The sequence below is a fragment of the Malassezia pachydermatis genome (assembly GCF_001278385.1).
Source record: "Malassezia pachydermatis strain CBS 1879 chromosome Unknown scaffold3, whole genome shotgun sequence".
Lineage (NCBI taxonomy): Eukaryota > Fungi > Basidiomycota > Malasseziomycetes > Malasseziales > Malasseziaceae > Malassezia > Malassezia pachydermatis.
This window is the reverse complement of record NW_017253140.1, coordinates 789,840-815,441: the sequence shown is the minus strand read 5'-3', so window position 1 is coordinate 815,441 and position 25,602 is coordinate 789,840. Positions and strand designations below refer to the sequence as shown.

General features: G+C 52.7%; 11 protein-coding genes across 11 annotated transcripts; 8 read left to right on the top strand and 3 right to left on the bottom strand.

Moving 5' to 3' along the window:
* Positions 1-156: 156 nt before the first annotated feature.
* Positions 157-732, top strand: Malapachy_1064 (hypothetical protein; the record flags this gene model as incomplete). The annotated part of the gene is made up of 1 exon (XM_018135575.1): positions 157-732. The coding sequence occupies one exon, from the start codon at positions 157-159 to the stop codon at positions 730-732; it is 576 nt and encodes a 191-aa protein (XP_017992568.1).
* An 849-nt stretch (positions 733-1,581) lies between these two features.
* Malapachy_1031 (zinc cadmium resistance protein) lies at positions 1,582-3,063 on the top strand (the record flags this gene model as incomplete). The annotated part of the gene is made up of 1 exon (XM_018135543.1): positions 1,582-3,063. One exon carries the CDS (start codon positions 1,582-1,584, stop codon positions 3,061-3,063), a length of 1,482 nt encoding a protein of 493 aa, XP_017992438.1.
* Positions 3,064-5,067: 2,004 nt separating this feature from the next.
* Positions 5,068-6,450, top strand: Malapachy_1032 (translation elongation factor 1a; the record flags this gene model as incomplete). The annotated part of the gene is made up of 1 exon (XM_018135544.1): positions 5,068-6,450. One exon carries the CDS (start codon positions 5,068-5,070, stop codon positions 6,448-6,450), a length of 1,383 nt encoding a protein of 460 aa, XP_017992437.1.
* A 296-nt stretch (positions 6,451-6,746) lies between these two features.
* On the bottom strand, positions 6,747-8,303 carry Malapachy_1048 (neural wiskott-aldrich syndrome protein; the record flags this gene model as incomplete). The annotated part of the gene is made up of 4 exons (XM_018135560.1): positions 6,747-7,840; positions 7,867-7,948; positions 7,977-8,066; positions 8,094-8,303. 4 exons carry the CDS (start codon positions 8,301-8,303, stop codon positions 6,747-6,749), a joined length of 1,476 nt encoding a protein of 491 aa, XP_017992486.1.
* A 189-nt stretch (positions 8,304-8,492) lies between these two features.
* Malapachy_1037 (ubiquitin-conjugating enzyme e2 n) lies at positions 8,493-9,115 on the top strand (the record flags this gene model as incomplete). Its single annotated transcript, XM_018135549.1, has 6 exons — positions 8,493-8,519; positions 8,559-8,673; positions 8,707-8,802; positions 8,840-8,875; positions 8,908-9,034; positions 9,067-9,115. 6 exons carry the CDS (start codon positions 8,493-8,495, stop codon positions 9,113-9,115), a joined length of 450 nt encoding a protein of 149 aa, XP_017992432.1.
* A 151-nt stretch (positions 9,116-9,266) lies between these two features.
* On the bottom strand, positions 9,267-10,763 carry Malapachy_1049 (hypothetical protein; the record flags this gene model as incomplete). The annotated part of the gene is made up of 2 exons (XM_018135561.1): positions 9,267-9,652; positions 9,701-10,763. The coding sequence occupies 2 exons, from the start codon at positions 10,761-10,763 to the stop codon at positions 9,267-9,269; spliced, it is 1,449 nt and encodes a 482-aa protein (XP_017992487.1).
* A 3,378-nt stretch (positions 10,764-14,141) lies between these two features.
* On the top strand, positions 14,142-14,938 carry Malapachy_1040 (bisphosphoglycerate-dependent phosphoglycerate mutase; the record flags this gene model as incomplete). The annotated part of the gene is made up of 4 exons (XM_018135552.1): positions 14,142-14,149; positions 14,186-14,237; positions 14,269-14,355; positions 14,501-14,938. The coding sequence occupies 4 exons, from the start codon at positions 14,142-14,144 to the stop codon at positions 14,936-14,938; spliced, it is 585 nt and encodes a 194-aa protein (XP_017992480.1).
* Positions 14,939-15,128: 190 nt separating this feature from the next.
* Positions 15,129-18,046, top strand: Malapachy_1035 (phosphatidylethanolamine n-methyltransferase; the record flags this gene model as incomplete). The annotated part of the gene is made up of 2 exons (XM_018135547.1): positions 15,129-15,701; positions 15,731-18,046. 2 exons carry the CDS (start codon positions 15,129-15,131, stop codon positions 18,044-18,046), a joined length of 2,889 nt encoding a protein of 962 aa, XP_017992434.1.
* Positions 18,047-18,080: 34 nt separating this feature from the next.
* Malapachy_1017 (polymerase zeta subunit) lies at positions 18,081-22,265 on the bottom strand (the record flags this gene model as incomplete). Its single annotated transcript, XM_018135529.1, has 3 exons — positions 18,081-18,352; positions 18,385-22,005; positions 22,034-22,265. The coding sequence occupies 3 exons, from the start codon at positions 22,263-22,265 to the stop codon at positions 18,081-18,083; spliced, it is 4,125 nt and encodes a 1,374-aa protein (XP_017992349.1).
* Positions 22,266-22,546: 281 nt separating this feature from the next.
* Positions 22,547-24,313, top strand: Malapachy_0975 (arm repeat-containing protein; the record flags this gene model as incomplete). Its single annotated transcript, XM_018135487.1, has 1 exon — positions 22,547-24,313. The coding sequence occupies one exon, from the start codon at positions 22,547-22,549 to the stop codon at positions 24,311-24,313; it is 1,767 nt and encodes a 588-aa protein (XP_017992488.1).
* Positions 24,314-24,626: 313 nt separating this feature from the next.
* Positions 24,627-25,478, top strand: Malapachy_0985 (hypothetical protein; the record flags this gene model as incomplete). Its single annotated transcript, XM_018135497.1, has 1 exon — positions 24,627-25,478. One exon carries the CDS (start codon positions 24,627-24,629, stop codon positions 25,476-25,478), a length of 852 nt encoding a protein of 283 aa, XP_017992357.1.
* Positions 25,479-25,602: the final 124 nt, after the last annotated feature.

The following is a 25,602-nucleotide window of genomic DNA, read 5'->3' as shown; positions in this document are numbered from 1 at the left end:
GTAGTAGACAACTGGGACGAAAAGTCCAAAGGGTCCCCTGGTAGATCCAAGCCGGCTAGACCACGCATCGCCTCTGACGTATCGCCCGGTAATAAGTCCGTATACGTCCCTGCGGTAGAGCCGCTCATCGAGTCAAAGTCAAGCCACGAGAAATCCATGCTGCTCGCGGCCAAGGGATGCGCGCCTGTGTTGCTGCTGGTCATTTCTGTACGGGGTTTCTCGGCTGTGGATTGCGATGCCGTGGAGGGCAGACCACCTAAGAGCGCTGAGACGAGCTCCTGCGATGCCTCAGTCGACGTATCGAGCTTCGGCCGCTTGGGCGCTCGTTCTTCATCGTCGCTCTCAATTGAGATGGGGACAGATGGATCGGTTCCCGGTGCCTTGGAGGCTGGTTCCGGTTCACCTGTGGCAGCTGGCGTGGTATCGAGCTTAGACGATAGGTCTGATGCTGAGCTTTCCAGTGGCCCCAGGTTGGCACTGGGCGTCGGCGTGGTGGTGGCAGCAGCAGCAGCAGCGGCGGCAGCAGCCGTCCAGTCTAGCGGCATTGTGGAAATCATGCTGTACAGGTCCAATTGCTCCAGCGGCGTCTCCATTCCGACGACAGGCTCTGTGCCCGACGGTAACGATACCGCAGGCTCTGTGTCCGTGGTGCCTGCCTGCTCCAGCAAGCGTTCCAGCCGTACTTGGGCACACAACAGTTGGTCACGGAGCGCTGACACGTTCTGGATATAGGTTCGGCATTGCTGTGCCAGCGGCCGAAGTAAAGGAATACACTCTTCCGCCGCGCGGCCATCTCGTGCAAGCTGTGCTCGACGAAGAAGAAACCAGCCCGTTTCGCGGAACACATCTTGGAGTGATGTAGATATTGTATCTGCCTGCGTTTGTACATCTTCTTCACGTATGTGCACATCTGATTGTGTCGCCGAGCCTGCTGAGGGCTCCGCCTCCCCACCCCGCACGGCCTGCGTCATGGCGGCGTGGCTGCGTGTGGACCTGGCGCACGCAGCGTTGGCGGCCATACTAGCACGTGATATACAAAGGCGACTGAAAAGTGGACACGGCGCGCTCTCGGCGGGTTTTCTTCATTGTTTAACGAGCAAGGGTTCTGTCTACCTCATGAGCCGTCGCTAGTTGGTAGCGAATGACTCAACATATGAGCCCGAGAGAAATTCAGGCCACTCTTTGGCAAGCAAGCTTGCGCTGACAAGCGCCACGGTAGCTTCTCTTGTCACCTGGTGTCCATACATCTCCTTATATTCCTATAGTTCTACAATGCGGAAAGCCACTCGGAGGCTTTCCTCAGCCAGCTACATACACCTTGGCGCGGACTCGGCAGTGCCGGCTCGCTTCTCGATTCGTCTTGGCACAGGATGTCGACGCCCGGCGGGCGATCTATACATTTTTTTTTTTTTTTTTTAGTTCGCAGCATCACTCCCTATGTGAGATTATGTCACAGGCCAATCAATACGTGGCATATCTACCATCCTGCACGTCGCAAAAAGCCGGTGAAATTTCTCCCTCCCTAAAGTGATCCACTTTCATCTGTCAATTGCAAAGCTCGTGTGTGCTACGTTGTAGGAGATGGGTGGCCTGTCGAACGAGGCGAAGATTATTATCCTCTTATGCATCGACATTGTATTCTTCTTCATCGAGCTCATTAGTGGCTACTCTGTCGGCTCACTAGCTTTGGTGGCTGACAGTTTCCACATGCTTAACGACATCATGTCGTTGGTTGTGGCTCTATATGCTGTACGCCTCCTCAACAAGAAGGACAAGAACCCGAGCTTCTCATATGGATGGCAGCGGGCTGAGATTCTCGGCGCTCTGTTTAACGGCGTTTTCCTTCTGGCCTTATGCTTTAGCATCTTTATGGAAGCGCTCGAGCGTCTTCTGTCCAAGCCTAAAGTCACCAACCCTGCTCTTGTGATGATCGTCGGTTCGTTCGGTCTTCTCTCGAACATTATTGGTCTCCTCCTTTTCCAAGGTCATGCTCACCCTGGCCACAGCCACGATCACGAACATGGTCATGGTCACGAGCACGCGCACGACCACGACCACGATCATGACTTGGAACGAGGCGAGGGCCATACGCACGAACACAGTCATGAAGAGGATGAAGAGGAGACGAACTTTGCTTCCAATGTCGGCGACATGATAGGCCACCCAGCGAACACGCGCGCCTCTGTGATGAACAAGGCGCAGTCGCTAGGTTATGACAAGAAGCCCAAGAGTACAGGGGAGCAGCAATCTCTACTGTCTCCAGAAGCGGCTTCTACTTCGTATGGCACAGTACCGCGCCGTCGTCTATCGAATGCGGAGCAGGCTACTGCGGCAGAGGTGCGTCGTCATCGTATGTCGATGGGGGCTGCAGGGCACTCGCACGGCAATATGAATATGCGTGGTGTGTTCCTCCACGTTCTTGGTGATGCCATCGGCAACATTGGTGTGATCATGACTGGTGCATTGATCTTGTATACTACTTACTCATGGCGTCAGTATGCTGACCCTATCATTTCGTTCATCATTGCATGCATCATTTTCAACTCAGCTCTTCCCCTCGTCAAGTCCGCGTCTTTCATTCTCCTGCAAGGTGTCCCTACATCTGTATCACTCGACGGTGTTCGCAACTCGCTGTTGCACATCAATGGTGTGATTAGCTTGCACGATCTGCATGTTTGGCAGCTCAATGAGAACAAGATTGTGGCGAGCGTTCACATCTTGGTCGACTGCTCTGGTGAGGAGTCTTCTCGTTACATGCAGATTGCTAACCAAGTGCGTCGCAGTCTGCATCTCTGGGGCATCCACTCATCAACCATTCAGCCTGAATTTGTCCCCGGTGGTCTTAAGGAAGCTGCACGTCTTAGTGGCGTCGAAGTGGATGAACAGAACGACAGCCGCGAGCCGCTGCGTACGCCCGATGGCAACCTCGTTAAGGCAGAGCTCGCCGAGCGTACCCCTGCTTGTCTATTGGCCTGTGATGCGAACGAGTGTGGTGATAATACCTGCTGCGAAATTGCTCCGCCTCAGAAAGATTCGAGTGCCCCGGCCACTAGTACCAAATAGCTCTTATGTTTCATTTCTTTATAAATCACAATAATCATGATGTTCTGCTAAGGGATATCCTGCAACACGTCCCCAATGGGGCATGTAGCCCATCGATAAAAGTCGGTGGGCACAAGCCCACATCGATGTTCACGACGTCCATCTTGATACAACTCTTGCGGATGGACATAACGCAGCATTACCTGTGAGAATGGTGGTTGAAAGCTCACACGGAATACAGGGTACTCTTGTTCGGCATCCTGCGGGGCTGGCAATGGCAAATGCCCTAAGAAAGAGGTAGTGCCACGATGCACATGCCACGCATAGGCACCATGGACCCGTTCATTGGCTCGTACTCGCTGCGAAAAAGAATGACACCACCGCTCCATCTCTGTCTTGACTGTTTGGCGCACAAAATCCAAGATCGACGCACCAAATGCCAAGTTGTCATTTGCGTTCCATTGAGTAGGTTTCCCGCGTACCAGACGAGGAAGGTCGCTCGTTTTGTACGACTTGTGCGAGAGTAATGTCCCTTTTGGGTCACGGAACCCAACCACGATCGATTGAACGCCCAACAGAAAAGACTGCATATACATCTTCAACATCTTGATGTCTAGCTTCATTTCATCCTCGTTGCTGCGCAATTGCATGTTCGTCTTGAGTTCCACCACATTCTCTCGCTCTTTTTCTGTGAGTGGGTCCAGTGTCTCTACACAGTCCACTTCACCTCCCAATATAATACGATGCGGCCCTAAACGCGTTTTGACGATGTGACACCATTGCTGATTGGTATTTACATCGCCTCCCCAACCAGGGACAGAGCCTGGGGTATTTTGCTGGGTATAACCTGGTTGGTCCTTAGTACAATAAGATTCGAAACTGTAACCATAATAGGTCCCAAGTCGTGCACGTTTAGGCTTGGGCGGCAGGCGCGAAAGCATGGCTATTTCATGCATGGTAGGTGGCACCTCTTCCATGATCAGTGTATCCCCCAGCTGCGGTATAAGTATATAGGACGTAAACATACCATCATGACGTTAAGTTCAAACCCTTCACGAAACATAGGTGGTGCTTGCACATGACAGCTCCACGCCGTGCACAGCTTGGTCATTATGCCCCGCCATGTCAAGACCTGTGCACGAAGCATCTCCATTTCCACATGTTCAGCTGGTACACGTGAACCCCCTTTAATGGGTTCGACATCTGGCTCACCAGCCTGAGCGCGATGCATCATTGCATACAAGACAGAGTCCAATGGATCAGGTATATGAGGCTTGTCTTGAAAATGATCGAAGCCATAATTAAGATCTGCACCTTTGGTGCTATTTTCTTGGGTCGGTGGAAGCTTGTACCATCTCTTCGACCTGTCATCCAAACACAAATACTTGTTTTCATCGTAGGAAAAGGTTGTCAATAGCATCGGCTGTTGCAAGGATACTGGTGTTGGTGGTACATTGGGTCTATTTAACATGGACAACGGGGGCATAACAGGGTTTGGCATTATTGATATATTAAATCCTGTGCCATACATGGATGCTGAGGGTGCATCGTACGAAGATGATGCCGGGAGCGGCCGTCCAGGGGATGGTCCCCCCTGCCACGACGCCATGACACCCTATGCAATGCACTTGGGACGTGTGGCCCTACCGCGTCGCATAGGTGTGGAGGAGGACTTACTGTGCACGTGTTGCTTACTGCACTTCATCCACGTGATCATATAGGTGACGTAGGCATTTTTTTTCCACGATGAATGTCAGGTTGCGATTGGCAGAGCGGACTAAGGCGTAGTGGATGCCAGCAAAGCAGTGGTGCTAACGTGCAGGTGATCGCGAGAAAAGGCCCATATGCTCCAATCGTTTGCTTGTATGCAGCATTTGTCACCGTGCGAGCAGCGGAAACGGGTGGGAAAAACCCAAACGGCCAGTGAAGAAAAAGAAAAGAAGCAGAAGACGAAAGAAGGAAAGTACTTGAACCCGGTACTGGTGCGCAAAACTTTTTCTCCCACCTTCATCACTCTTACACACAATGGGCAAGGAGAAGCAACACATTAACCTGGTCGTTATCGGTCACGTCGACTCCGGTAAGTCGACCACCACTGGTCACCTTATCTACAAGTGCGGTGGTATCGACAAGCGTACCGTCGAGAAGTTCGAGAAGGAGGCTGCTGAGCTCGGTAAGGGTTCGTTCAAGTACGCCTGGGTGCTCGACAAGCTCAAGGCTGAGCGTGAGCGTGGTATCACCATCGACATTGCTCTGTGGAAGTTCGAGACCCCCAAGTACAACGTTACCGTCATTGACGCCCCGGGTCACCGTGACTTCATCAAGAACATGATTACCGGTACCTCGCAGGCCGACTGCGCTATTCTCATCATTGCCGCCGGTACTGGTGAGTTCGAGGCTGGTATCTCGAAGGACGGTCAGACCCGTGAGCACGCTCTGCTCTCGTTCACCCTCGGTGTGCGTCAGCTCATCGTGGCCGTCAACAAGATGGACACCACCAAGTACTCGGAGGACCGCTTCAACGAGATTATTCGTGAGACCTCGAACTTCATCAAGAAGGTCGGTTACAACCCGAAGACTGTTGCCTTCGTCCCGATCTCGGGCTGGCACGGTGACAACATGATTGAGGCAACCACCAACATGCCGTGGTACAAGGGCTGGGAGAAGGAGACCAAGTCGGGCAAGGCCACTGGTAAGACCCTTCTGGACGCTATCGACGCCATTGAGCCGCCGACGCGCCCGACCGACAAGCCGCTCCGTCTTCCTCTCCAGGATGTGTACAAGATCGGTGGTATCGGTACTGTCCCGGTCGGCCGTGTCGAGACCGGTGTTCTCAAGCCCGGTATGGTTGTGACCTTCGCTCCGTCGAACGTCACCACCGAAGTTAAGTCGGTCGAGATGCACCACGAGCAGATCCCTGAGGGTCTCCCGGGTGACAACGTTGGTTTCAACGTGAAGAACGTCTCGGTCAAGGACATTCGCCGTGGTAACGTCGCCTCGGACTCGAAGAACGACCCGGCTCAGGAGGCTGCCTCGTTCAACGCTCAGGTCATTGTGATGAACCACCCTGGTCAGATCAGCAACGGTTACTCGCCAGTGCTCGACTGCCACACTGCTCACATTGCCTGCCGCTTCAACAACATCCTCCAGAAGATCGACCGTCGTTCGGGTAAGGTTCTTGAGGAGAACCCCAAGTTCATCAAGTCGGGTGACGCTGCCATGGTTGAGATGATCCCGACCAAGCCGATGTGCGTTGAGTCGTTCAACGAGTACCCGCCTCTTGGTCGTTTCGCCGTCCGTGACATGCGCCAGACCGTTGCCGTCGGTGTTATCAAGTCGGTTGAGAAGACCTCGGGCAAGGGTGGCAAGGTCACCAAGGCTGCCGAGAAGGCCTCGAAGAAGAAGTAAATTACAACAGCCTAGCTGTTCTAAAAGTGCGTGTGCGATGTGGTTGCACTTATGCAAATCTAATTCAATTCTGCGTTTGTAGTTTTGTTTGTATCGTACTCGCCTAAATTGCTTCAAACAAAAATGTGTGTGTTGATTTTCTGTGTATATAGATTATTCTGTTGTTGTTAGTGGGCTGTCTGGACTGCGGGGAAAGCATGGGCGATACAGTGTAGTCTGAAGGGATGTTGGTATTCATACTATAGAACGTGCATGCATACATGAAGTAAATTGACACTGCTAATTGGAAGCTAGTTTTACCAATCATCATCGCTCTCTTCCTCATCGGACCCGCCCATGTTGCCTTTGCGTTTGTTAAGAGCTGAGGCTAAGGCACTGGCCAGGTCATTGCCGCTGCTTTGAGCACCTGCCATAGAGGTGTCGGCATGGCCTGTACCTGTATTTGCCGTTGAACGTGGCGGTGGTGCACTGTAATCTGTCTTACGCAAATCTTTTACGCTTTTACCTTGAATGCTTGCCAACAGTGCATCGCGACCAGGTTGGGGCGGCGGCAAACCACTTACTGTATTTCCTCCAGCAGATGGGGCAGGGGGTACTGGTGGTGGAGGTGGTGCCGATACGGAGGCTGGGGCAGGGCCTGGGGGAGGAGGAGGCGGAGGAGGCGCAGGCGCACCGCTGGAGGAAGCTGCTGGTGCGGTTGGAGGAGGAGGGGGCGGAGGCGGCACCGCCGATGTCATTGCGTGGCTGCCGCCCATACCAGGGACTGACGGGGGCGAAAGAGGAGTCGGACTTGCCGCTGTCATCGGACGTGCTGGCGGGGGTGGGGGTGGCCCACGGCCACTTGCCGAAGCACGACTAGGTACAGGCGGAGGAGCGCGTACACCAGAGGCTGCACCACCAGGACGGGCAGGAGGAGGAGGAGGTATCTGAGGGCGCGGAGCGACAGGAGGAGGGGAAGGTGTAGCCGCCGATGTTGCTGATGCGCTTGTAGGTCGCGATGGAATTGCTGGTCCCAACGTGGGTGCTTGAGTAGGAGGTAGAGGAGGTGGTGCGTTGCGCATGGTAGGTAGCAAGCTTGTTACCGGTGGGGCCAAGGTAGAGGCCGAAGAGGGTGTTGCTTCTGCCGTTGGCTTTGAGGCCTGAGCATTCATACCAAGTAAATCACGCAAAAACCCTTCGTTGTTTTTAATGTCAGACTCTGATACGCCCATACTGCTCAGCTGATCAACCAAGCCATTCCACTGGGGTTCACCCTCTTGAGGGTCTGGTGAAGCAGCTTTGGCTGTCTTGGCCTTTTTGTCCTCTGCAGTAGAGGAGGAAGAAGATCCCATGAGGCTCGAGAGCTTCTTTGCAAATCCAAAACCAGAAGAACTAGATGTCGATTTGACTGCTGTCTAAGCGGGCGTAGGCACGTACCATATTTCGCTCGTTGGTTCACTTTTTTGTACATTTGTGCAGCACCAGATTCGTCGGCATAGCAGAAACCTATCATGCATTCCTGTCATGTCAATGGCTCGAATACATACGTCGCCAGCGAATGTATGAAAGTACGATTTATCTTCGTAGAAGTAAAAGTCTTCATAGAGTTCATGATCCCACACGATTTTTCCTTTTTCCTACAGGTAAGAGTTATCATGACATACCTTCAAATTGAGTACTTTGAAGAAAAAGCAATTCGATGAATCGCGGACCAGTGCTAGCGCTCCTTCGATACCTGTATAATTCCAGCGATCTGGCGAAGGATATGCGGCATAGACTCGAGCAGGGGTAACAGTAAGGATTTTATACGACGAAGATGGGAATACAGACTTCACCAGTGATTTCTCACTAGAAGTGAATACTGATGGCGCCATCGCTCCAAAGCAGCGTGCCTATACGTCTTAGAATAGGAAGCGTTGTCTTGTCCCCGGGGGATGTCTGCCCCTCCACATGCATTGACTGCCCACCTGCCCCCTATTTCCGAAAGTGCGGGCGCGTCGCGAAGGGACTTAAACCGTCAGACGGGTTGAATCCAACCAAGTGTTGTATTGCTACTGTCATTCATGTCGTTGCCTAAGCGTATTATCAAGGTATGTTATTCTTGCATTGCATTATCTTACATTATGAAGGAGACAGAACGTCTCATGGCTGATCCGGCGCCTGGTATTCAGGCTACGCCACATGAGGACAATTTGCGGTACTTCAATGTCATCATGTCGGGGCCAGCCCAGAGTCCTTTTGAAGGTATGCTTCTGGACTAGTTCGCTAATATCTAAGGTGGATCCTTTAAACTTGAGCTATTCTTGCCGGAGGACTACCCCATGGCACCTCCTAAAGTCCGCTTCTTGACGAAAATTTACCACCCCAATATCGGTACGTGGGTTGTATTCTTGCCATGTTGACCTTCCAGATAAGCTAGGTCGTATTTGTTTGGATATCCTGAAAGGTGCTTATTTCATTCATATGGCTAACCTACAGATAAATGGAGTCCTGCCTTACAAATCCGCACTGTGCTCTTGTCGATTCAAGCGTTGCTGTCTGCTCCTAACCCTGATGATCCTTTGGCCAACGACGTGGCTGAGCACTACAAAACCAATGAAAAAGAGTATGTTTACCCCCAGGAAGCTTACACCCTAGCGCCATTGAGACGAGTCGTCAATGGACGAAAATGTACGCCATGGCGTAGACATTTGTCGTGGCGGCTATATGTACAGGAACGATAGATGCAATCATTTTTTGGTTTCGAATTGTCCATGTATTCCATTACAATGGGTATCGCGTGAGGGGAATTCTATTCGAAAGAAAGAAATAAACGAATGGTGAATTTCAGTAATACATCAGTGCGTAGGCCAGTCTGGCATGGGATGGAACGGCATATTGGTGGGGGGATGGGTTTTCGACGGGAATCCATGCATATCCATGGGATGGGTGGGAGGATGTGCCGTAGCCGTGTCATGGAAGCCGAGGGAGCCACCATTGCCTTGCGGCGACATGCCAGGAGGCATCGCTGTGCCAGGCATGTTCATATGACCTAGGTGGGCAGGCGTTACGGGGCCATGGTGTGATGACGAAAAGCTCGCATCAAATGATGATGAGAACCGCACATCACCTGATGGAGAAACACAAAAGCCAAAGTTCATCGGCATACCTGATGAATGTGATGGACGTTGCACAGGTGTTTCTGGCATAGGCCAATGTGATGGTGGCACATTTCCATTGTCCCCTGCCCGTGGATAAGAAGATGATAAAGAATGTGTTTGTGGTGGCATACCCCAGGCCATTCTAGGGCCCTCTGTCGACATAGGCGACCCACTGATGGGCCCTTCGAGATGGATTCCCGGAAGATTGGACTGTGCCTGTCGCATAGCCCAATTGTCAGGTGTTGTAGCCACCTGAGCAGGTGTGGACCGTGTAGGTCGCATGGGCACTGATTGCACGGGGTGACTCATAGAGGTGGAACGTGGTGAGGGTTCAGCCACTCCTGAGACGTATGACCCTTGCAAAGGTGCATGACTAGCCGCTGGGCTTTGGACCATTGACATCGGAATGGTGGAGGGCGTATCCATTGTGTGGCTCCTCGCTGGATTGGATGATGTTGATGGCAATGCTGGCGAGAATAGATCTGGTGATGCATCGTAGGGCGAATTCGTCACGACATGACTGCCAGAAGTGTCCACAGAGCGCAGCTGCATGTTCAGACTGGAAGGTACAGGCGCTGGCGCTGCGCTTGAAAGTACAGCGCGATGTGGTGATGACACTTCATGGCCACTCGAGGTCCATGTCGATGAAATGCTAAGGTCGGCCTGGTCCTCTTCATCTGTACGTGAAGTCATACGCCGCTTTCCTTTCGCTTCACGGCCATCTTGAAGTGACGTATCTGATTCCATAGCATGTGCTTGCGAGCCACTCGCGGCGACACATCCAGCCATGGCATCCCATCCTTCTAATGATGATACACCAACCGTGACAGGCGAGTTCATATCACGACCTTCATCACGGAGCTTTTCTTCTTCACGAGCCACTCTGTACACATCCATAAGGTACGAGCCTTTGCCAGCTTTGATCAACGCAGAAACCTCAGCCGTAGCAAGTTGCAGTCTAGCAATACGCGTTTGCGAAGAACGCAAAATAGCCAGAAGAAGAGCATGTCTCTCAGGCTTCATCAAATGATCTGGTTCCTTGTGCCGCACATCTTCAGGCCACCAGGCTGGCTTACCAGCCTCACCTTTATTATAGGGGAATCGAGTCTGTTTCTTCGGCTCAATGACTTTGATCCATTCTTTCGCTACCATCTTGCACATAATTTGCTGCAATTGACTGAAGCGGAGCTCCATGAATGCTGTTCGAGAAGCTTCATCCTTCAATTCAATCGTATATTGAGCTTGGAGCGCTTGAGAAGCTACTCGGCTTGAATACTGTGAGTTTCTCCGTGACGCAGAGGGATGCAGTGGCGTGGACATTTGAGGGACGCGCGCGACTGGAGGGCTGCAAATATCTGACGCAGAACCACGCTCGTACAGACAACTGTTAGCATCGTCAGTAACCATGTCCTTCTTCATAGCAGCGGTCCAATTTTGAGATTCTAGCGATTTGGGTGTGCTCACCGTCATAGTATTCCATGAGTCAAGGAATGGGTCATCGTTCATCTTGGCAGGTGAGGCTGACGTCGAGCTTTCCTGCAGGTCATCCATGCGACTGCCAAGTAAGTCATCCACACCCAAGGAACCTAAAGAAGGACGAGGCCTCTCTTCATAACCTCCCTTTGCCAACTCGCGCGCTTCGTTGGCAATACCACTTTTTACGAACCAAGAGTCAAGGCGACCCTGAAGGGCTTCACTAGCATATGTTTCCACATCGCCTCTTGCTGATACAAGTAAAAGCGCAAATTGACTGCCATTGATATAAGCAGCTTTGCCTAAAGCACGAAGGATTTGATCTCGCTTGCTTTTGTAATGACGGTGTTGCTTTGATGGTGAGTTATATGGTTCTACCCGAACCGGGATACGAGGCATTCTAGAGACAGCTGTCCTGGATGTGACACCAAATCGCTGCCGTTAGAATACAAAATAAAAACGCTTTCTTCTCTGCTTATCGAAAGGGCGGGTATCAGAAACAAACTGCCCAAGGAACGATGAATAGAGAAGGAAGCGTAGCGTCCAAGTCTTGAAGACACCTCGAGGCTCGTCGTCAAGTTCTCTCTGCCACTATGCCACGTGAATCTCAGCGGGCTCGTCTGGCAGGCACGCGGCTATTCCTGGAGCGTGCGTAGAGTGCCGTGGCTCTCGGACTAGGCCGTTGTATTGGGGATTCAAATCTCAGTCGCCAATTCCCACAGCTAGGCCACTTCAATATGCACTTGCAAAGCCATGGCACTCTGTTATTGCAGATGAAGCGTGCCAAGGTGGAGGTTTTTTTTACATACATTGGCCGCTTGGGCTCCAAATATGTTTCTCTATGCATCAGACTCCACTCTGGTATGAAGAATTGAATCTGCGGTATTGAGCTTTTTCGAGCGCTGGTGAACTAAAAATAAATAAATGTTGAGAATGCCAAGAATGCGCGTAGCTGTACCAAACGAGAAGGTCAATGTATTCGCAAGGATTTGGCGTACACAGCCATATTCTTTTGATACTACGCACCCATAGAATCTTAGTTGATCTTTCAATTCGCTGATCGTTTTCATTAATGCTACAAGTATCCTACAGAGGGTGTGGATGGTGCAAAGGGACTGCATCGGAAATCAGACTTTGATGTTGCGGCGTATTTATCTGCATTGCCTGTGAATACACAGGCCACAGAGTTGGCTTTGCTGGCTCCATCGCATGATCAAAGAGTCCTTCTATTGGTTCCATCTCCAGTGTAGACATACTAGGCATTTGGCCCATGGGGTATTCAGGCATATTATCGTTCAGTAGAACAGGCCCAGTACAGTTAGTCGATGAAGCACAACAAGCCAACAACGCCGGAGAAGATAAAGGCTCGTCTGTAAGCTCAAGAACCCGTTGTGCGCCTTTCACAAAAGTGCAGTTGTTTGAGCTCTCATCCTCTAAATGCATGTTAGAGTTTCCCGTTTTACAAGGCGCGTTGGTGTCATAGCAGGTAGGCGATACTGTCATGGGATCTTGCAGAGTCATTGGCACAGACATGTCTGCATTTATATTGGGTAAAACATCCCCTGGCGTGGATGCATTCATCTGAGGCGGTGTCATGGTTTCTTGTGGGTCCCTAGCGCGTGAATCATATCGAGAGCGCTTTCGAATAACATCTGCTCTGTATCGTACTGGTCGATCTGATTTATGAAGCTTTTGATAAAGACCACATGCGTTACATAACATGCCTCCTTTTGCATCCTTCCGCCATAATGGGGTAACTTTTGTGCCGCAATTGTTACAGCCCGGTGTATCTGATCCTCGGCGCTCGTTTGCTTGACTGCGTGAGGAGTTAATATGCCGCCTGCGCAGCTGCATAGGGCGCTGTTTCTTATGAATCTTCAGGTAGAGCCCACATGCATTGCATAACAGAAGAGTATTATGATTGCGACGCCATAACGGTGTGTCCGTAGTTCCACAATTACTGCAAATAGGTGTGTCTTCTTGCGAATCTGGGATGGCAATGCCTGGACTGTAATCACTAGGGGTGTCAGGCCATTTTTCTTCATTGTCTTGGTATTTTCTTTTCGGTGAAGCCGACTCGGGCTGTTGTGTAGCCCATAAAACACCAGGACTGGACGATGGCTCTATATTTGCTGGTGTGTTATCGATCACAGTCGTTGTGGGTACGACACCCAGTGCTTGCATCAAAGCATCCTGCCTCGCATATACTTTACACCCTTGCATTCCACACACTTGCGTCGGATAATCAAAGAGACCTAACTGCAGCATGTCGGGTGAGACATGCTGCTCCATAGGCTGATTGTGAGGTATATGATGGTGCATCACAGGCAATTGAGGCATATTGCTTGGTCCTGGTGAACACATCAACTCTGTAGGCTGCGGTAAGAGCATATTGCCTGGCATGGGTATCAGGGGTTCGGACGCAGGCAGGCTTGTTGTGTCCTGCATCATTGAGTAACTCGATGTTGAGCGGTATTGATTCAACTCTGATACCATATCTGATGCAGTGCCACCTTTTCTTCGTTGTTCAGACTTCCACGGTTAGTCTTGTAAGGCCACACACACCTTCAGTTTTTGGTGCTGGATGTTCCAACGACGCCATGTCGAATATTCAAGTCGTTCTGCATCTCTCAACTCTCCATGTAATCTAGAAACGATTCTCCAGTTTTTTATTACTTCACATGGGTCTTTCACCTTGGTAAGAACGGATGGATCGCCCTATATCCTGTTAGATCTCTGCCCAAACGTCACAAACATACCCCTGCTACTTTGAGCTTAGGCGCCATGTCTTACTCAAAATTCAGAAAAACGAGATTGAAACGATTACTCGGCAAATTCCATCCAGCTCATAAACGCCTCTAACCAAGCCGTATACAGTCTTGTGATGGAAGACTCGCTGCTCGATGTCGTTTGTCGTCTGGCCGTTATTCCTAGTTTATCAGATAAAAAGAGCAGCTGGAACCACGACCACGTGGAGTTAGGGGCCCTGAAGGGCGAGGGGCGTTCCGTGATCGGCCGACCCGGTGCTTGCCACGTGCTATCGGCTACAAAGAGAGCGGGTCCGAGCTTCGCCTTACTGTCATACTCAATACATCAATCATGGTTGGGTATGTATGCAGGGCAGGTGGGACTTACATGCAAAGAACTCTAGTCCTCACTCGTCATGGTCAGTCGGAATGGAACAAGATGAACTTGGTATGTGGATAGCATGGCTCATATATTCTAGTTCACTGGTTGGAAGGACCCGGCCCTCACGGAGCAGGGCGAGGCTGAGGCGCTCAAGGGTGCTGAGGAGCTGAAGAAGAACGGCTACGTACGTATATCGAGGGATAAGGGGAATATGTGCTGACATGATGGGCCTTGTGTGCCTGTACGAATTTAGACGCACTTTGAGTATGTATGATGTCGATTATGTGTACGCTAACATGTTCAGCATGGCTTTCACCTCGGACTTGCAGCGCGCCCAGAAGACGCTGGCTATCCAGCTGAAGGTGATCGGTCAGGAGGGTATTCCTGTGGCGAAGGACCAGGCTCTGAACGAGCGTGACTACGGTGAGCTTACTGGCCTGAACAAGGACGATGCCCGCAAGAAGTGGGGTGAGGAGCAGGTTCACATTTGGCGCCGCTCGTTTGACGTGCCGCCGCCCGGTGGTGAGTCTCTGAAGCTGACAGCCGACCGTGTGCTGCCCTACTTCAAGGAGCACATTCTGCCGGCCGTGAAGTCAGGCAAGTCGATCCTTGTGACGGCGCACGGTAACTCGCTGCGTGCTCTTATCATGGAGCTCGAGCACATGTCGGGCGATGAGATCGTCAAGACGGAGCTCGCTACCGGTGTCCCGATCGTCTACAAGATCGATGAGAACGGCGCTGTGGTTGACAAGAAAATTCTTGCATAGATGATAGTTTGTCCACCCAGGGCTTAGCCTAAGCCTTCTTTTTTTACTCCATTTGGGGTCTCCGCATTTCGGCCGTTACAAACGGGTGCCCCGGACAGGTGGAGGTGGGTCCTAGTCATGACTGAAGCTGTGGCATCAGAGCGAGAGGACGGGTGTCACTTCGTCTTTTCACGTGCCACTAACCATAGCAATGGCGGGGGTGTCTGAGACCTCCATGGATGAAGGATTGCGGCAGCGCATCAAGTCATCCTCTAAGGCGGAAGTGACCGACTCAATGCATTCAGGTGGCTCCACGCCGACCAAGCCCAAGGCCAGCCCGATGCTGGGTCGTACGCCTGATGGCCGCCTGTTCCATGTGATGGAAACACCAGATATGGTCACTTCGATATTCCGGCCAGACACGCCGAAAACGCCTTTGGACTTTGTTACCATCGTTTCACTTCTTTTTCAGTTGCTTTTATACGCTCGTCTCTCACGCGAGTCTGCCCAGGTCTTTTTTGTGGTATACTTTGCCTTTTGGCGTATCGCCTACAATGGCGGCCTAGGCTACGTGCTTACGTTGCAAAGCACGTCGCGTTGGCTTGTGCGTTTGTTTGAGCGAAAGGGATGGATGGATGCGGCCAAGTGTCCACGCATTCACTCGTGGATTGAAAAACAGCTTAAAGTCAAGCTGGGCGCCTCGTACGACATGTCATCTATGCCGATCGATTTTAGTGTATGGATATTTTTCCGATCTCTCGTTGACGTAATTTTGTTGAACGATGTACGTATTTGCAAGTACTAACCCTCCAGTTCACGGCCTACTCGCTGTTTGGCCTCTCACACATGCACGGGCCTGGGCCTGATGGATGGGGCATGCTAGCTGTCCGCTGGGTCATTGGCCTGTTATTCATCCTGTTCAACGTATGGGTCAAAATGGATGCACACCGTGTCGTGAAAGATTATGCATGGTACTGGGGCGACTGCTTTTTCATGTGCTTGCAAAACCTTGTATTTGACGGCGTGTACGAGGTCGCACCTGACCCCATGTATAGTATTGGCTATGCTGGTTACTATGGCCTATCGTTGCTTACGGGCAGTTATACTGTACTGTTTGTATCGATTGCGGCGCACACGTCACAACTACTCTTCCTTGTCTTCTTTGAGAATCCTCACATGGAACGCTTGTACGGTGAACGCCGACCCATTGCCGCACGTATGACAGCGAAGGATGAGGCGCTGGCTTCATCGCAGCGTGAAAGCACCACATCATCACGATCGGCATCTACCAGCTCAGCATCCAGCGCGGGTCACTCGACGGTGGGGGACACTACGTCGTCCGGGCTAGAATCATCTACTGCCCCGACCTCCATGCCATCGTCCGCTACGTCCACTATGGCCTCTAGTACTTCGACGTCCAATACACATGATCTGCACTACCGCCTCTTTCGTTATGATGTCGTCCTGTTCTCCCACCTGGACCTATTTCGTGCCTCAGACTTTTTGTTGGTGGTCAGTGTGATCTATGCGCTTGTGCCCCTTGTGCTATCCTCCGTACGTGGCTCGGCAGCGCTGGTATTGTTGGGTGTACATGCCTTGCTATGGCGCCTCTTTTACTCGTTTGGTCTCGGCTGGGCTCTGCGTAAACAGTCACGCAGCAAGTGGATTGTGCGTCATTTTCTGAAACACTACCACTATGATGACCCACAATCTGCTGTCTTGGAAGCATTTGACCAATGGAAGGTGATTTACAATGTGAGCTTGATAATGACATACCTTTCTTTTGCGACGCTGGCATGGCACAGCTATGTGCCGTGGACGAGTGGATCGATCCGACTGCGGTACGTGCTGGGCATCGGCCTTCTTGCCCTGCATGCATGGAGTGCGCGCTCTTCTTTCCGTGTATTGGGCCCATATGGTTGGCTATACGGCGACTTCTTCATTGACAACTACCAAAAGCAGCTGTCGTATACAGGCATCTACCGCTTCCTAAACAATCCTGAGCGGATCATGGGCGGTGCTGCCTTCTTCGGTATGGCACTGCTCAGTGGTAGTCCTATGGTCGCTGTCGCTGCCATAGTCTCGCACCTGTGTCATTGGTGGTTCCTGCGCTACGTGGAGAGCCCACATATGCACCGTGTGTATGGGTCCGCTGTGCGGCAGGCATCCGGTGTCAGCAAGCAGCTTCAGCGCCTTGTGCCAGCTGACTGGCGCAAAGCCGCCCGTCCCAGCGTCCAGGAGCTTCAGTCTGCGCTGACCAAGGCACAGACCATGGTGGATCAGCTTGTACAACGCAGCTTGCCTCAAGTGGAGCGATTGGTGGATGACACACGTACTATGCTGCAATTGCAGGCCGATCGTTTGCTGCACGTGCGCACAGGGGACGATATGCGCATGATCGATGCGTCCAAATACTCTATCGTGCCGGTTGCTTCTGCGCTCACGCAGCAAGCACGCTTCCATGTCGGTGAACCGATCCCTGTACACTGGACGGCTGCGCACAATCACTCGCGTCGCGACTGGATTGGCTTGTATTCGCTCAACACCCTGGCCTCTCACCCGGATGGCCGCCATGACGCATTGCTTGTCACATGTGTATCCAGCCGTGGCAAGTGGGTCGGCGTAGCGGAGGATGAATGGGAGGGCAATACACACTCTGGCATGACGCAGGGCCCTCTGGGAACGCATGGCGTCTCGCAACTCCACGATAACGCACAGCTTATGTCAGGTGTAAGTGTGTTCCGAGGCTCCAAGTTGCCTTGGTCCCCAGGCACGTATGAATTGCGTTACCACCATGATGGGACGCACGATGTGCTCGCACGTAGCGAGCCATTTACAATCTATGTGGACTCGCCGCAAGATCCAACCTCGTTCACGGAGACGTACACGATTCTCACCAGGTTGGTCCACTTTGCTCTTGCTGGCCAGCCTGCTATCAACGATGCCAAGTATCAATCGGCGGACAAGGACGATCTCACGCTGTGGACCAAAGACGAAGTCCAGCACATTGCTGATGGCATCCGGAGTGCTTTCCATGTGGACTTTGCGAATGAAGTGATTTTGGCTAATGCGAACGTTGCCTCGCTCTCTCGCGACATTATTGCCGCACGGCAACTCTTGCCTTTGTAGATTACACTTGCTTTTTCGTACTATGATCATTTGACTACCAAGCCCATGGATCGCTTGTAGGGGTAGAGAACTGAGAAGTCATGGTACGAAACGTCTCATGCTGTTGAGCTGCGGCGCGATCTGTGCGTTGCCGGGTATACCAGGTCGGACAATCGATCGCCATACATGGCCGAGGATCCACGCCGGCCGTACAGGCCGCGTAGCAGGTGGTATGCATGGCTTGCTGCTTCGTTTCGAGCGTATGTACTGTAGACACAACGCGGTACGCGGACGTTTCTGGATTCTGACGGCAATCAGGGCACATCGCTGCGTTGTGAGTCGCGGTCATAGAGACGTACCTTCATAGGTGGGCTGCGCACAAACTGGGCAGGGGCGCGTTAGGAGCGATATACGTTGGTGCTTTGGCATTTCGTCAAGCCAACGCTGAGCAGAGACGCCTACCAAGTTGAGTAGGCGCTCGAGCGCCGGGAGGATAGTCCGTCGTACATAGTAGTCGATGTGGAGAGACGGTGTAGCCGATGGCCCCTCTTCCTGGGCGGCGGCCAGGCCATCAGGCGCACAAGCAAGGTCTGCAAGGCGGGCCGAGGGCGCACCGGCATGCAGAAGATACGGTACACGCTCACCAGCATGCGGTGCAGCAGCAGGGTCATATATCATGCGTCGCATAGCAACGACTGCGCCAGGCGGCATCGCTGCTTGAGAGGCGTACGTCCCGAGCCGTACTTCCTTTGAGATAATCAAGTGCAGGGGCGAGACTTCGCCTGCATACAATCTCGCCCATTGCCGCTGGCAGTACCGTTTGACAAGGGACAAATCCTGCGTCTCAAAGAGGATACGTAGACACGCTTCCTGCATCCGCTGCAGAGCCACATGACCATCACGACGGATCATCTCTAGACCTTTCACGTCAAGCGTTGGCTGGGTTTGAGTAGGCGTATCGTATTTGTACCCTGCATACCGTTTCTTCGCAACAAACATAGCTGGGTGGTATACCTTCTCAAAGTTCAGGCGGACAGGCGGTGGGTTGCTCTCGGTGACGCGTGTAGCCATTTCATGGCCGATCCGGAAAGCTTCCTCGCGACTGCGCCCTGGCAGGTAGACAAACAAACTGTCTGTATCGCCATAAATTACCTGTGCCTCCCATGCAGGATCGCTCTCAATCATTGACATCGCCCGCTCCAGCGTCTCTCGGCCACATTGCACGATGGCATCCGCCAACTCCACACATGGCATACGTCCAGAGGCACTGGCTCCACAGTACCCATACGTGACGTTCGCCAAAAGCTTCAAGGCGAGCTGCTGTGCATGCTGCCGCCGCTGGAATGCCTTCGCGTGCGGGAAGAGTTTCATCGATGCCTTGGTCATCGTTCGCGCTTCCAACACTTCGCGCAGCATGCGGGAAAGCACGCTCTCGCGGATATGCGGCTGCACAAACACCAGGCCGTTGGCAGCGATAAACACGTCGTGATGCAGACGTTGCGCCATACCCGGCGTGGGCGAGACCGTGGTAAAACCCAACTTGTACGCGCCTTTGAATGTCTGTGTGCGACCGAGGCAGGTTGAGTAGCACAGGTTGTAGGCCATCATCATCGATGGGTACAAACTTTGAAAGTCCAGCACTACCACTGGGCCTGTATACAGCCCCGACCGTGGCTCGAGAATCAGGGGGATGCATTCGGCTGCGTTCTGCTGCGCTACTTGTGTGCGATTCGGCGAGGGCAGGACAAAGCTTCGTGGCTTGGTAATACGGAGCAGGACCGATTCCACCTTGAACTGCGAGCCACGAGAGAGGACAGAGAAAAAGTCTACTCCGTACATGCGTGCAAATTCGGCGGTGCGCGTAAGCACTTCGGTCTTGGCCAGCAGTCTCAGCATGGTGTGCGCGTATCGTGCACCGTACTGCAAGGCGCACACATTCTCATGCGCCCTGCCTGAACGTAGCCAGGATGCGAGCGTGCGTGGCGCATACCGTGGCATACGTTCTCGCAGTACATGCGACGCAACATGTTCCAACGAATACATCGTCAAGGCGGTCTCGCTTCGCATAATGCGCCAAATATTCAGAACATAACGCCCACTTACATGCACCGATGACGATCGCGACTCCATCCATGCTGTCGTGTACTTGCTCCGCATCGAGGCAGTCGCCCGCAATCGGCCCCACTCCGCTGTGACCTCGTACGCATACACATGATGTGCTCGCGCCACGACGTAGCCCCACGACGTACGTGAAATGTCGTAGCCAGCCAAAATGTCTGGGTCGAGAGCACGCACCAGATCTGTGAGTGTATTAAGCAACTCCAACTCTGTCTCGACCACGGTGATCGGCATGGCAAGGCCAAGTCGAACAGGCGTTTCTCTTACGAGGATCACACCAGAATGGTACGTGTTAGGCGCATTCTCGCTACTCGTTTCCAGTGCCTCTTCCATCCATGTATACACTACAGCGTGTATAGCATCGTGCACAGGATCGGGGTGCAGATCATGGCGAGTATGTGCAAGAACATACAGGCCCAGCACTGTCATATGTTTCTTTTCTCCTGGCTGCTTCTGTTCGTCGGAGGACATGGGCGGACGGTGCGACGGACGCGAGCCCAGCGACGCACGCCACGCTTGAAACCGTGCCTGGTGTGCGGCGCTTTGTTGAGAGCGCTGCATTGCCTCGTTATCAAGCCATTGACGCACATTTGCCACAGATGGAGGTCGAGGGGTATACGTCCATGTACAAATGTGCGCAGGTGTACGTAAGGAAGAATGAGACTGGGACCACGTCGAGCGGAAAGGTGGCAGGCCATCGAGGCCTATCGAGGGAGGTGTCTTGGTCGTGCCCGCATAATAAAAGGCCTGAGCTGGCCGATCTGACGTATGGGTATAGTGACACACATTCTCTTCGGCCTCGGGGGAGATACAAGCGGGCCATGTGCGCAAAAGGTCTTGGTAGGTCGGCGCCGCGGGTTGGTACACGAATGATCCTGAAGGACCAATCGTCTTTGTTTCCGTGGTAGATAGGTCCTTGGTGGGAGAAGCCTCCGGTTTTGCCGGCCAGGGAGACTCAGTAGGGAAGCTTGAAGGGACCATGCTGCATGTCGTCTCCGCCCATGTCGGTACGGCCGTGCTATGCGAGGTTGGCGTCAGCGAAGAGAAAGCGGGTGGCTGAGATGGCGTAGCTAGACCGAGCTCCCACATCTTGGTTGATTTGGACGGTTCCACGGACGCAATGGCTTCCCAGCCCTGCCCATGAAACAGGTCGACCGTGTCGTACGTACGCAATATGTACTGATCCAATGCGGGCGCTTCTGCTGGCTTAGGTTGAGGGGCCTCATCTTGCTGGGCCCTTGCATCCCATGCGGCTTTGTATCGGGCAGAGGCTGTCCATGTCATCTCATTGGCTGTCACATTGTGCACATCAGTAGGGAAGGACGGTGTTGGATCTAAGCCGCATTGCTCCCGACGCGCTCGATCTTGTGCCCATAGCGCACGCAAACTTGGGACCAACAACTGCGCGGGATCCTGTGTGGCGTCTTGCGATGGTGCCGGTGGCGACGCATGAACCTCACGACGGTTACGGATATCGCGCGCTTGCATATCGCCTTCATACGTACTGTATGACAGCCGCGCCTGAGTCCGTTCCACGACATTGTCGCAGAACATCACCTCACATCCCAACAAATTGTAGTCCATCATCCATTGCAAATGATAAGGAACATGAGCCTCGTATGGCTGCATTGCCGTCTTGAGCACCTGAGCGCTTTCCAAGAGTGTTGCGAGGCGTGTGCGCAGTTGAGGATCGTTGTACGATATCTTCAAGTAGTAGCGGTACGTCTCATAATATCCATAAAATGGAATGCCTTTACATAAATGGATGGCCACAATGGCCTGCACCGCTGACGATGGCTGATGAAGGGAGGTAGCAATGGCAGCGTTAAGCGCCTTCCCCAAGCGCGTAATGTACGCAAACACTACACGTTAGCCATCAAAGGGACGCACCTGTTTCTGGCTCCAATTCTCCATTGTACTCCACGTAAAGATAGGGAAATACATTGTGCACATGCACACAACAATGCACACCATCCTCACGTACACCAAAGGCGTGGATCACAGGTACACGTGGAAGCTGGGACCCATGTCCTTGAAACGCACTGCGGAACGTATCATGCACATCTGGTACTTCTAGCGTATGTTCCACATGTGTCAAATAGAGAGGTACATCGGCTGACATCCGTGTCAGCAGGGCTCTCCGCACCCCAACATGAGTGGTCGTGTCCCACACGCGTCGACAGCGTCGTCGTGCCTCCACGCACGCGTGGCGAGGACCCACAGGGACCAAGTCACGTGATATCCCCGCCGCCACCCGGGGGCGTCGTCGCCGACGGCGGCCAGGGCCATCAGGTGGACATCTCCCTGAAGGTGGGCCTACGTGAAGGTTCCTTGTTACACCTTTTGTGCATACATACTTTGAGGTGTGGACCTTTTTGATCCGTAACCTTATTTCAGGCTACTATGGAAGCCGACGAACAGCTGTATCCAATTGCGATCTTGATTGATGAGCTCAAGTCAGACGATGTTACTCTTCGTTTGAACTCGATTCACCGCCTCTCCACCATTGCCCTTGCTTTGGGTCCAGAGCGTGCACGGGATGAGCTGATTCCATTTTTGCATGACTCTCTGGACGATGAAGATGAAGTTCTCCTTGCTTTGGCGGAAGAACTGGGGGCTGACTTTGCCGAGTATCTCGGTGGTTCTTCTTATGCCCACCTACTGCTCGGACCCTTGGAAAATCTCGCAACGGTAGAGGAAACGGTCGTACGCGAAAAGGCATGCGAGTCAATCAACCAGATTGCTGGGATCATGAGCGACCAACAAGTGCGCGACGAATACTTGCCGCTTCTGAAGCGTCTTTCAAGCGGTGAATGGTTTACTTCGCGTACCAGTGCCGCACTGCTGTTTGCGTCTGTGTACGAAAAGGTACCCGGGTCTATGCGTTCCGACGTTCACAACATGTTTGCTGCTCTGTGCAATGACGACACACCTATGGTCCGTCGTGCCGCAGCGCGCGATATGAGTGCTTTGGCCAAGCACATGCCCAAAGATGTGATTGTGAAGGAAATCCTGCCGCTGTACCGTCATCTCTCTAGTGATGATCAGGATTCCGTGCGCTTGCTCACTGTACAGGACTTGGTGACCATGGCGGAGGCACTGAGCCCCGTGGAAACACAGCAGCTGCTTCTTCCCTCCATTTGTGGTGTATTCCAAGATAAGAGTTGGCGTGTTCGCTACATGGCGGCGGACCACTTTGTGAAGTTGGCATCGGCTGTGGGAGAGCGTGTGGTGCTTGATGAGCTAGTACCTGCATACATCAACTTGATGCGCGATGCCGAGGCGGAAGTGCGTACGGCAGCGGCTGGTCAAACCCCTGGTCTTGCCAAACTGCTCGATCAAAGGACTATCATTGACCGTTTGTTGCCGGTAGTCAAGGAGCTGGCTGATGACCCATCACAACATGTTCGCGGTGCGTTGGCCGCGCAGGTTAGTGCTCTGGCACCCTTGCTGGGCAAGGATGCTACAACGGAACATTTGCTACCACTCTTCCTGCAATTGCTTAAGGATGAATTCCCAGAAGTTCGCCTGAACATTATCTCGCGACTCGAGCAAGTGAACGAGGTCATTGGTATTGAACTGCTGTCCCAGTCCCTACTCCCAGCGATCATGACTCTCGCGGAAGATAAGCAGTGGCGTGTGCGACAAGCCATCATTGAAAATATCCCGCTTTTGGCGCACCAACTAGGCGTCAAATTCTTTGATGAGCAGCTGAGCAACCTGTGCATGAGCTGGCTTGGTGATACCGTGTTTAGCATTCGTGAAGCAGCTACGATCAACCTTAAGAAGCTCACGGAAGTATTTGGTGTGGAATGGGCGCGCCAAACTATCATCCCGAAGGTGTTGCAGATGAGCACGCACCCGAACTATTTGTATCGTATGACAACAATATTCGCTATGACTACCATGGCACCTTCGTTGGACACGGACACCATCGTGCACAGTGTCCTTGATGCGCTGCTTCAAATGGTACAGGATCCCATCCCGAATATTCGTTTCAATGTGGCCAAGGCCTTTGAAGTGCTGGTGCATGAGCTTGCGACTTCGCCGGACGGTAAGCGCACCATCAAGGAGAAAATTGTGCCTGCTCTGCAGACGCTGGGTGATGACCGCGACGCCGATGTGCGGTTCTATGCGCAGCGCGCGTTGACGGCTGCGCAGAAGTTGTAGTACCATATGCTCGGCACAATCGTGCCTGTCTCTTCTTTCTAGGGCCCTAGTGCCGGAAGGCCACTGCCTTCGCCGCGGGGTTTAGATGACATCCTGGGCGAAAAGCCCGATTGGTAATGCATGCAAATAGTGTCTTTTGGCAAGAAAAAAATTCGGGCTTGATGATTGGGTCTCTAGACCGCCTTATTTTATTTCTTATATGTCTTGCTGCGATTTGATTTACGTGCCTACCACCATGGCGTCGCTGTTCGGTCTAAGATCGAAGTCATCCATAAGCAACGATGCTCATTCTGTTCCTGTTACGGACCGTACTATGACGACAGACGTGAAACTGTCACCGCCCCCCGATAGCAGGCTTCTGCCGCCGGCTCCGCTGCGTGAAGGCGACGACGAGAAGATGGCGGCCCTCAAGCAAGTCGTCGATGCACACCGTGCCCAGCACCCGTGCCCTGTTGACTACGAGCCATACGAGCATCACTGGCTCAGTGACCCACTGATTTACAGTCGCTACATTCGTGCTACGCGTGGCGACCTGAAGTCAGCAAAAAAGCGTATTATTGAAACGCTTACTTGGCGTCGCGACTACCGCCCCGAGATCATCCCGCCAGGCGAAGTCTCGGAAGAAGCGTATACTGGCAAGCATGTAATCACTGGATTTGATCGCGACACTCGCCCCATTTTGTACCTTCGTCCCGGGCGTGAGAATACCAAGCCATCGCCGCGTCAGATTCGGTACATGGTGTGGTCGCTGGAGCGCGCCATCGACCTGATGCAGCCGGGTCAGGAATCTGTTACGATCATTGTCGATTTCCATGGCGCCCAATTCTCTACAATGCCTTCGCTTGGCACGGCACGGCACGTTGCCCACATCCTGCAAACCCACTATGCCGAGCGTCTTGGCCGTGCCTTTGTATTCAATACACCCAAGTTCATTACTGCCTTCTTCACAGCCCTCTCGCCCTTCTTGGATCCAGTCACAAAAGACAAGATCCGCTTTAATTACGACAGGGTGACTGACTTTATCGCACCGGATCAGCTCGATGCGCAGTTCCCTGGCGGCAACTACGCGTACCGATTCGACTTTGATGTGTACTGGCCTGCTCTGATCGAAAAGTGTGGCATCCTGCCAGATGGTACACGAACGAAGGAGATGCTCGAGAAATAAGCGGGCGTATACCCCCCACAAGCAACTAGGAGATCAAACCATGTAAGCGAGTGATGTGGTGGCTGCGTATGTGCTATGGTTTGGCATCTCACAGGCGGGCCCTGACATATGCAACTTTTTCACA